The sequence below is a fragment of the Lolium rigidum genome, chromosome 5 (assembly GCF_022539505.1).
Source record: "Lolium rigidum isolate FL_2022 chromosome 5, APGP_CSIRO_Lrig_0.1, whole genome shotgun sequence".
In the NCBI taxonomy this organism is placed as follows: domain Eukaryota; kingdom Viridiplantae; phylum Streptophyta; class Magnoliopsida; order Poales; family Poaceae; genus Lolium; species Lolium rigidum.
In genome coordinates, this window is record NC_061512.1 from 13,810,036 (window position 1) to 13,821,325 (window position 11,290).

Genomic DNA, 11,290 nt, shown 5'->3' on the forward strand with positions numbered 1-11,290 from the left:
GGATGGCGGGTAGAACTTGGGCGCGCCAGCCTGGGAAGTTAGCACGCGTGATCTTGTCAGACGGCGGAGTTCCGAGGGCGATGGGCGCGCTGTTAGACGGAGACGCCATGAAGTCGACGAGTCGAGACGATCTAGGGTTTTTCTGGCGATCAGCGAGTCGGCAGAAGAGGCCGGCCTGATACCATGTAAGATCAGGTAGATTGGAGACTACTCGGATGACCCGAGTCTGATCATATTCATGTATATATATAGGAGGTAATACAAGGCGTGTTGTACACGGATATGAGTTCCTATGTACAGCGTATAGAGGTAGGACTACTATGTTTAACACTATTAAACATGTCCAAAGTTTATCCAACATTGAATGTATCTAAGAACTAAATAGTATTTAGATCTGTTTGAATTTAAGCAAACTTTCGACATGTTTCATGACACGGAGGAAACAGATCAGATCAAACCAAACCAAATCAAAACAATCCACACAGTGTGCTGCGTTTCTTACCATTCGATCCGAATAAAACAAAAAAGCAATCTTCGTCATATCTAAAATTTCGTTGCTTCCTCTGATTTCCAGTCATCTTGACGTCTGCCTCCACCCAAACAAACAATTAACAGCGCCTGCATCCGTGATATGGCTCAGGGGGTGGAGGTGGTGCTGACGCTGCTCTTCAACCTGCTGCTTCTGGTGTTCCTGCTCAAGCTCCTCCTCGCCGTCTTCACCACCAAGCTCTCCCTCCTCCTGCTCTACCTCGCCGTCCTCATCCTCGCCATGGCGTTCTCCGGCAGATTCCCCGGCGGGGAATTCCTCTGATCTGGTCTTCCTCACTCTACTTAATTACCTCTACTCCTTCCATATAGTTGATTAAGCTGGGGCCAGATGCATGCCTGTTTTTGTTGATCGATGCGATGTAGACCATTAATTAGTAGGAGTACTACCATGTTGGATGCATAGATGTGTCTTTGTATATCCTAGCTGCTGGTTCATGCCTCGCCTAGTTGCCTTGTCTGAATTTTCCTGAATCTCTACTGTAGTATTACTGTAGTACGTGTGTTTTAAATGTGCCTTGTCTTGCCTGAGTGATCTTAACTGAATTTCTGAACAAATGGTATCTATTTATTTGTTTACTGCACTAGTCTTGCAGCCTGCAAGCTGTTTCAGACATGAAACTGCAAGAAAGAAGAGGGGAAAGTGGTAGCAGCAACAGGACGTGTGATGTCTCGTTTTCAACGCTAAGCAACGTGTACCGTACTACACATAATCGTGCCAAAAGCAAGATTGACAACGAACGAGGTTAACAAGTCCAAGTTGCGTAAGTCAAAAGGCCTCGTGATGACATAATAATCCATTTATATCATTTATTTACTTAACACAAAACATACAAGTAATATAGGCATTGTACAACGACCACAAAAAGAAAAACCATACTAAGGAAAACCACTATTTACCGAGTATGAGAAATACTCGGTGAAGATTACAAACATGAAGGAGGAAAGGGGCGTTGGATCCGTGCATCCAGATCCCGGGCTGAGTAGGGCTCGTCTCTCTCTTTCTTCTCCTCCAGAGGTTGGAGCCGAGGACGGTGGAGAAGGGCACCGTCTCCTTCAATAAAGTTGTGGATCGTGGCCACCTCTCGCGGTGGACTTGAGGTGCTGCGATGCATCTTCCGGCGGGCCGTGGAGGCGAGGGGATCAAGAGCGGCGGCATGTCGACTCGTGCATCCGCAAGGTGGTGGGGATGGTTCTCGCTGCAAGGTGGAGTGAACCGCATGGTGGCTATGTTCGATGCCGTGATCTATGGCCGAAGTGGCGGCCCCTCCAAACGCCGTAACGACGGTTCTGCAACCTACAACGTGGAGGCCCCTTCAAGAGTTTCTCGCCGGAGCTCTGCGTCGTTTCACCGCCAAGTGGTGCGTCCCCGACGGAGTCATGGCGGCCGGCGATGGAGGCTCAATCACGGTGGAGAGGACCAAGGACTTGATAGTGTTTCAGTTTTTCTTTTTAGGGTCCTTTGTGTATTTTTGTTGGGTTGTGCCATATTTTTTTCTTCTTCTGAGGGTCTAGCTTGTAAAATGTTCCCACCGACGCTTAATTAATTGGAGCTTCGAGGCCCCATCACAAAAATGAAGAAGGAAAAGTGACAAGCATGCTAAATAAGTCCCAAGTACATGACCTTAAACATGATTTAAGTCCAACAAAGGGCACAAACATAAATTGAAATGATATAAGAATACATTGACAGAAATTGTTGCATGTTGCGACAAGTTACATCACAACAAAAGGACCACCCATATAGCAACACATATTTGACAACTATAAATATGTGTTGCAAAGAATTATAGTGGATACGAATATATCTCTATCTCTATCCCTTATAATTAATTATAGATGCATAACATATTAACAAAGTCACATAAGAGATATGAATAAACAAAAGTTCTAGACATAGTTTTGTCCACATATTACCATATTAACCAGCAACAACTTAAGAGAAAAAGGGGGAAATGAGGATTTTGGGACAGGGTTAGGTGGGATTGATTTTGGCTGAGAAATAAGATTGGGCATGAATATTTGGTCCAAAACTTTATGCCGCTAAGCAGGAAGCTTATTGGCTAAGGGGCTAAATTGGGGCTGAATTAACTTAGTGAGGCTATTGGCGGCTACTCTTGTTTTAGCCTAAGAAGCCTCTAGCCGTAGCGGGATATAGCCGGCTATTTAGAACTTGGGCTATTACTAGCAGAAGTACAACAATTGACATTAGCATCTACTTCTATTGAATTTTCACTAAGGTGGCATTGTACATCAGAATCAGAGATGTCAATATCAATTACTTTAGAAAATGAAAGAAAATTATTATTCTGGAGAACATTAAAAAAAATCAGAATAATACCTTGATGAGCAGATTTTTGTATCTCCGGGCTTTCTTGCTTTCCATAGCAATTTCCATCATGGTTCTCCCCCCTATATTTTTCCTTGTGTTTCTTCTTTCTACTACACCGGGCCCCAATTCTGCTTTGGCTTTTGAACAGGATAAGGTGGTTTGAAATGAATTAGAACACACCGACAGAAATTGAAACAAAACAAGACTTTTTAATAAAATAGAGCATTATTTTATATACATGTCCCTTCAATGTTAAAATACTATGATCTCAATTTGTGCCCATGTGGTGCACTGACCCATCTACCATTTTCCATTTATATTTTTCCTAGTGGGCGGCCGGCCTTGTTTGCTCAATTCATATGTTAGGTTCAGTTCATATGTCGTCATCATGTGTGCTAGATCCAAGAAGATGGAGCGGAGATTTGTATCTTAATTTTTGAACTATTTACAATCTTCTGTGTGAATATAGGATACTACTACACATTTACCGGGCAATGCAAAACAAGAAAAAACAAAAAAAAAAATGGAGCGGAGATTTGTATCAGCTGTATGCTATATTCACACAAAAAATCGACAAACAAACAAGGCATCGTTTTGATCGAGTAACACAAAACTTTGCACAAAATTTAGGTGTCTGTCATGACTATCTGGGAGCGGAGAGCTGTTGCGCGGACACGCACGACGGCGGCGACCAGCTGCTGCTAGCGCCGCCGGTGGTGATATCCGAGCCCTTCCACTTGCTGCCGCCGCCGACGATGCCTCGGCCGTACATCCTGAGGTAGGCGAGCTGGTCCGTCCGGGGCTCGCACGCGTCCATGCTGCCGTCGAGCATGGCGGCCACGGCGGTCATGGCCGGGCGCAGCGACGCGTCCTCGTGCAGGCAGCACAGCGCGACCCTCACCACCCGCGCCACCTCCGCCGCGCTCGCGCGTCCCTCGAGCCTCGCGTCCACCAGCTCCGCGTACCGCCGGCCGCCTTCCTCGTGCGCCTCCAGCGCCACCGCCGGGAAGTAGCTGCCGTGGCCCTCCGACGAGGCGCTGCTGGAGACGGCGGAGGTGCTGGCGGTGTCGTCGTGGTCGTCCTGCAGCAGCAGCTTGGAGTTCTTGGCGCCGCGCACGATCTCGAGCAGCACCATGCCGAAGCTGTACACGTCGGCCTTGTCGGACACGGGCGCGTTGGTGAGCCACTCCGGCGCCAGGTACCCGCGCGTGCCGCGCATCGTGGTGAACAGCCCCGACTGCTCCGGGCTGAGCAGCTTCGCGAGCCCGAAGTCGGCGATCTTGACGCTGCCGCGCTCGTCCAGCAAGATGTTCTCCGGCTTCACGTCGCAGTGCAGGATCTTGCGGTCGCACCCGGCGTGCAGGTACGCCAGCCCGCGCGCCGCGCCCACGCACACCCCCACACGCTCCGGCCACTCCAGCAAGGCCTGCGTCTTCTTGATGCCGGAGCGGGAGAGGAAGAGGGACTGGTCCAGGGAGCCGCGGGACATGAACTCGTAGACGAGCATGAGCTGCCGGGAGTGGTCGGCGCAGAAGCCGCGCAGCTTCACCAGGTTCACGTGGTGGACGTTGCCGATCACGGCGATCTCCGTCAGGAACTCGCGCCGCCCCTGCGTGCCCAGGCTGTTCATCCGCTTCACGGCCACGGTGCTGCGGTCGGGTAGCTCGCCGCGGTACACGGACCCGAACCCGCCGGAGCCGATCTGCGACCTGAACCCGCTGGTCGCCGCTTCCAGATCAGCGCTCGTCGTCGTCGTGGTCCTCGTTATCCCGCCGGAGGCAGCTAGAGCGGACCCCTCCACGACGACCTCCTCGTCCTAGCCCGCATCAGCGAGCCTGCCAGCCTGGCACCCGCCGCGCCGCGCACATTCCACCGGCCACTTGATCGCGTTTTACCTCGTACGTGTTTGATTAATTAGGTGCCCGCTAGCTCCTTTGAACCAATTAAGCTCAACATTAATTAATCCCGTACCGCGCGCGCCCGCAGGTGAGTTGCCTGCGTTTTTCTTTTTCTTCTTTAAAATAAAAGAGGCGTGCATGGTTGACTCTGGAACGAATCGATCGCGCATCCGAAAAGGGCTCCGTACAAAAGGATGTCCTAGCTGACTCGTTCAACGAATCGCAGAAGACGCGCGCGCCCGCTGCGAGGAGGAGTTCGGGCTCCGTACAAAAGGATCGATCGAGATGTGACGGCCGGTTAATTCGCGTCTCCTCGTCTTTTTTTTTTTTTTTTTTTTTTTGAGAAACACAGTACAAACGCAGACGCTCACATACACGCGCATACACTCACCCCTATGAACGCACACACGCACACCCCTACCCCTATGAGCACCTCCGGAAGACTGAGCCGGCGGATTGGATCTTGAAATTGACTGAAGTCACCACGACGCCATCGCCGTCGAGCGAACGCCGCCTCCCACTCGAATGAATATTCCACCTTTATGAGACACACGGATGTCAAACGCCGGGTTAAGCTACAGTGCGTGCAAGTACAACCACCCTCCTAACCACCCAACCTCAGGTTGACAAACAAAACGTGACGTACGGCCGGAGTGCATTTTGCCAAGTGCACGTCCACGCGCTTTCCAACTGGACCGATTTATCGTGTGCATAGTAAGTATATACGACTCCACGCATCGGCCTAACATATCTCTTCCAACCAACCAAAAATCATTTCTTCTCGGGGAGAACAAACTTTGCCGTAACCACAACTAGCTACTAGCTACTCCACGTGTTGGAAGAAACCAGGATCTCGGCCGTCGAGTACTTGCAGCAAACACAAATACGATACTCCCTCCATCTCACAGCTTAGGGCGTAAAAATATGGGCACAGTTATTAAGGGGAGGTTCGTCAGGAGAGAAAGAGTCCGTCGCTTTCCCATTTTACCCTTGCATGCAAGGCAGTAATTCTCCTTGATTCCTTTCTCGTACAAAGCGTGAGCTCTTCGTTTCTCCCAGGAGCTGTCGCTCGCGCTGTCTCCTCTCCCGTACCTTCTCTCCCAACGCATGGACTTTTTTTGGGTTGCTCATGGTGACTACGAAACGGCGAGGACAAGGTACCATGGAGCTACCGCACCATGGAACGCGGAGGGCATGGAGCTTCAGCTAGACATGGACATACATGGAACGCGGGGGCCTCTCCGTTCGTTGGCGAGTCTGCAGCTGCACGTGGAGCTTTGGCAGTAGTAGGACATGGAGCTGCAGCTAGACATGGACGTACATGGTGCTGCAGCTGGCCGTGGAGCTTCAGCAGCAGGACATGGAGGCAGACATGGACATGGTGCTGCAGCTGGACGTAGAGCTTCGGCAGCAGGAAGTGGAGCTGTTGGTGGAGGGAGAGCTCGCGGGAGGCGGCGGATGGTAACTCGGCGTAGAAGTCGAAGCACTGCCGATGGAAGAGAATAACTGCGACCAGTTTTTGAGGAGCACAGAGAACAAGGAAACAAGGGCAAAATCGGGATCATGGCAATGCCTACGACCCAGCGCCTTAAGCTATGAGTAAAAACTGCAAAAAATATTACGCCCTAAGCTGTGAGATGGAGGGAGTACTACTTACTACGAGTGTTTTGTTTCCGTCGCCATCCGTTTTGCTTTGTAATTCGGATAAATGACAAAAGGAGAGAGAAAGCTACTTTTTTCATCTACCACAGCGAGCGGGAATCTCGATGGATAAATCTACGGTCCACAACACACACACACATACACGTGTCTGTACAAAATCCATTCTAGTGCGGCAAAATGCGCCACAACAAATCTCTACTTACGTAGGTGCTTTGAGTTCCGACGCCGGAATTCTCCTTTAAGGCTCCGCGAGAGGCCTAAATCTGGCTTCAACCAAACGTGTCGGCGCTGGGAAAAGACATCTAGGAGCAAAGCGGTGGGCAGGGTCGATATGCGTGGCGCTAACTACTCCGCGACCACCGGCGGGTTCGGGGAAGCCACCGTGGTGCAAGCTGGCCACGTTGTTGCGGCCGGAGAGAGTGGGTTTTCTGAGATCGACTAAGGCGGGCATGGGGATGCACGAAAGAGAGGAGCTAAAACTTCCTTCGCGCCAAAGCGGGAGTGGGGTTAGGTTTCACACTCCAAAGGGCTTGCAAAATGATCCTAGAAGAGGGGAACAACGTGATATAGCGCACTCGTCGCCTCTATCAAGCCTACCAAATCTTGAGAGAGAGAAACTGGCCACTTAGTGCAAATGAAATCCCTTGACATGTTAATTGTTGAATCCCGAAAATCGCAGGTTTGGGGTTTCCGTGAAATCCTAACTTCTCGAGACGATTCCGATGACATGTCGCACGCCCAAATCAGAGCTCGTACTCAATAGGTACGGCCCCGCCAAAGATGCCTATTTTTTGTGCGTTCTTATAGCCTCTCTTGTTTTAACTGGGGAGGCCCAATGAAAATAAATACGGGATCCATGTCCCCAGAAATTCGGGAGTGATTTAACCGAGCGCCTGGTTTCCCGGATTGCTCTGATCGAGAGGAATTATTATCATGATTTGGATTGCTTTCCTATTAATTAGGCATGGCTTTTGGTCTCACGAGACATATTGCCATGTCAGCGATCCGCGTGAAGATGCATCTGAGCGGTCTATCGCTCCGGACGATCAACGGCGCGAGAGACACGAAGTGATCTGAGTCAATCTTCTTCCTCCCCCATCGCTCTCTCATCTCGAAACTCAATACCCAAAACTTCTCTCTATAAGTACAAGGTGACCATCACCACAGCCGCGCGTCGGCTATCGCGTGACTTGTGACTTAGACTTAGACTTGTGACTTAGACTTAGACTTAGACTTAGACTTAGACTTAGACTTAGACTTAGACTTAGACTCTTGCTCGGCGAGGAGAGGAGAGGAGAGGGGCGCTGCCATGATGCTCTGGCGGAGGCGGCCATGGCGACTTGGTTGGAGGCGGGCGCGGTTTCCGGGCGGTGGCGACGGTAGCGTGCTGGGCGAGGGCTTGGCCATGGTGTTCCAGAGGCGAAACCTGTGAAGGCGATGGGATGATGTGTGAGATCAAGGGCAGCGTCAACGATGGAGGACGAAGACGCGGAGCCCTCCCATCGCCTACGCGCGCAAGGTCCTCGCTCGACTCCGTTTTACGCGGCGCGCACCTCCGCCCCGCGCGCATCCAGCAGAACGATGCTAGTGTCGGGCCATCACGGTTGCCAGGGAAGACGTGGCTGCCCCGTTTCCTATATCTCCGACTCCACATGGATCCTATTCGAAGCTCCTGTTCGTGGTCTGTGGACAACGACCACACAAACAGTGCTCGCGACGCTGAGTCCTCGGGTGCTCATGTTCTCCCCGCGCAAGGTCCTCGCTCGACTCCGTTTACTCGGATTTAGCAACGCTGAAGATGTATCTTTGATTCATAATTAATAAAATTTGCCGCGGTGGATTTACCTCAAAAAAGGAAAAAGTCATCTCGACGTCCGTTTCCAACCTAAATCAGCGACAGGGGATCTCGCCCGCCTGCCCGCCCTGCATCCGTGATATTATGGCTCAGGGGGTGGAGGTGGTGCTGACGCTGCTCTTCAACCTGCTGCTTCTGGTGTTCCTGCTCAAGCTCCTCCTTGCCGTCTTCACCACCAAGCTCTCCCTCCTCCTGCTCTACCTCGCCGTCCTCATCCTCGCCATGGCGTTCTCCGGCAGATTCCCCGGCGGGGAATTCCTCTGATCTGGTCTTCCTCGCTCTACTTAATTACCTCTACTCCTTCCATATCGTTGATTAAGCTGGGGCCAGATGCATGCCTGTTTTTGTTGGTCGATGTGATGTAGATCATTAATTAGTAGGAGTACTACCATGTTGGATGCGTAGATGTGTCTTTGTATATCCTAGCTGCTGGTTCATGCCTCATCCAGTTGCCTTGTCTGAATTTTCCTGAATCTCTACTACTACTGTACTGCCTGTGTTTTAAATACGCCTTGCCTGAGTGATCCTAACTGAATTTCTGAACAAATGGTAGTATTTATTATTTACTACTGCACTAGTCTTGCAGCCTGCAAGCTGTTTCAGACATGAAACTGCAAGAAAGAAGAGGGGAAAGTGGTAGCAGCAACAGGACGTGTGATGTCTCGTTTTCAACGCTAAGCAACGTGTACCGTACTACACATAATCGTGCCAAAAACAAGATTGACAACGAACGAGGTTAACAAGTCCAAGTTGCATAAGTCAAAAGGCCTCGTGATGACATAATAATCCATTTATATCATTTATTTACTTAACACAAAACATACAAGTAATATAGGCATTGTACAACGACCACAAAAAGAAAAACCATACTAAGGAAAACCACTATTTACCGAGTATGAGAAATACTCGGTGAAGATTACAAACATGAAGGAGGAAAGGGGCGTTGGATCCGTGCATCCAGATCCCGGGCTGAGTAGGGCTCGTCTCTCTCTTTCTTCTCCTCCAGAGGTTGGAGCCGAGGACGGTGGAGAAGGGCACCGTCTCCTTCAATAAAGCTGTGGATCGTGGCCACCTCTCGCGGTGGACTTGAGGTGCTGCGATGCATCTTCTGGCAGGCCGTGGAGGCGAGGGGATCAAGAGCAGCGGCATGTCGACCTGTGCATCTGCAAGGTGGTGGGGATGGTTCCTGCTGCAAGGTGGAGTGAACCGCATGGTGGCTATGTTCGATGCCGTGATCTATGGCCGAAGTGGCGGCCCCTCCAAACGCCGTAACGACGGTTCTGCAACCTACAACGTGGAGGCCCCTTCAAGAGTTTCTCGCCGGAGCTCTGCGTCGTTTCACCGCCAAGTGGTGCGTCCCCGACGGAGTCATGGCGGCCGGCGATGGAGGCTCAATCAAGGTGGAGAGGACCAAGGACTTGATAGTGTTTCAGTTTTTCGTTTTAGGGTCCTTTGTGTATTTTTGTTGGGTATTGTGCCATATTTTTTTCTTCTTCTGAGGGTCTAGCTTGTAAAATGTTCCCACCGACGCTTAATTAATTGGAGCTTCGAGGCCCCATCACAAAAATGAAGAAGGAAAAGTGACAAGCATGCTAAATAAGTCCCAAGTACATGACCTTAAACATGATTTAAGTCCAACAAAGGGCACAAACATAAATTGAAATGATATAAGAATACACTGACAGAAATTGTTGCATGTTGCGACAAGTTACATCACAACAAAAGGACCACCCATATAGCAACACATATTTGACAACTATAAATATGTGTTGCAAAGAATTATAGTGGATACGAATATATCTCTATCTCTATCCCTTATAATTAATTATAGATGCATAACATATTAACAAAGTCACATAAGAGATATGAATAAACAAAAGTTCTAGACATAGTTTCGTCCACGTATAACAATATTAACTAGCAACAACTTAAGAAAAAGGAGGAAGTGATGATTTTGGGACAGGGTTAGGCTGGCGATTGATTTTGGATGAGAAATAAGATTGGGCATGAATATTTGGTCCAAAACTTTATGCCGCTAAGCAGGAAGCTTATTGGCTAAGGGGCTAAATTGGGGCTGAATTAACTTAGTGAGGCTATTGGCGGCTACTCTTGTTTTAGCCTAAGAAGCCTCTAGCCGTAGCGGGATGCCTCCTGAAAGGCTATAGCCACTAGCCAGGATGCTATAGCCGGCTATTTAGAACTTGGGCTATTACTAGCAGAAGTACAACAATTGACATTAGCATCTACTTCTATTGAATTTTCACTAAGGTGGCAGTGTACATCAGAATCAGAGATGTCAATATCAATTACTTTAGAAAATGAAAGAAAATTATTATTCTGGAGAACATTAAAAAAATCAGAATAATACCTTGATGAGCAGATTTTTGTATCTCCAGGCTTTCTTGCTTTCCATAGCAATTTCCATCATGGTTCCCCCCCCCCCCTATATTTTTCCTTGTGTTTCTTCTTTCTACTACACCGGGCCCCAATTCTGCTTTGGCTTTTGAACAGGATAAGGTGGTTTGAAATGAATTAGAACACACCGACAGAAATTGAAACAAAACAAGATATTTTAATAAAATAGAGCATTATTTTATATACATGTCCCTTCAATGTTAAAATACTATGATCTCAATTTGTGCCTATGTGGTGCACTGACCCATCTACCATTTTCCATTTATATTTTTCCTAGTGGGCGGCCGGCCTTGTTTGCTCAATTCATATGTTAGGTTCAGTTCATATGTCGTCATCATGTGTGCTAGATCCAAGAAGATGGAGCGGAGATTTGTATCTTAATTTTTGAACTATTTACAATCTTCTGTGTGAATATAGGATACTACTACACATTTGCCGGGCAATGCAAAACAAGAAAAAACAAAAAAAAATGGAGCGGAGATTTGTATCAGCTGTATTCACACAAAAAATCGACAAACAAACAAGGCATCGTTTTGATCGAGTAACACAAAACTTTGCACAAAATTTAGGTGTCTGTCATGG

At 48.8% G+C, this 11,290-nt stretch overlaps 1 protein-coding gene across 1 annotated transcript; it reads right to left on the minus strand.

The window, feature by feature from the left end:
* Positions 1-3,521: 3,521 nt before the first annotated feature.
* On the minus strand, positions 3,522-7,772 carry LOC124655639 (G-type lectin S-receptor-like serine/threonine-protein kinase At5g35370). Its single transcript, XM_047194503.1, has 3 exons — positions 7,709-7,772; positions 6,098-6,282; positions 3,522-4,694 (listed from the first exon to the last, which is right to left on the minus strand). The coding sequence occupies exons 1-3, from the start codon at positions 7,770-7,772 to the stop codon at positions 3,522-3,524; spliced, it is 1,422 nt and encodes a 473-aa protein (XP_047050459.1).
* Between the last annotated feature and the right edge of the window lie 3,518 nt (positions 7,773-11,290).

What these genes read in the sequence shown, in the direction of transcription:
- LOC124655639 (XM_047194503.1), bottom strand. Translation starts at nt 7,772, where the DNA reads ATGGCCGCCTCCGCCAGAGCATCATGGCAGCGCCCCTCTCCTCTCCTC. An exon ending in CCTCTCCTCGCCGAGCAAGA is followed by an intron (nt 6,283 to 7,708) that starts GTCTAAGTCTAA and finishes AACTGGTCGCAG; the next exon opens with TTATTCTCTTCCATCGGCAG. An exon ending in ACGGCCAGCTGCAGCACCAT is followed by an intron (nt 4,695 to 6,097) that starts GTACGTCCATGT and finishes GATGCGGGCTAG; the next exon opens with GACGAGGAGGTCGTCGTGGA.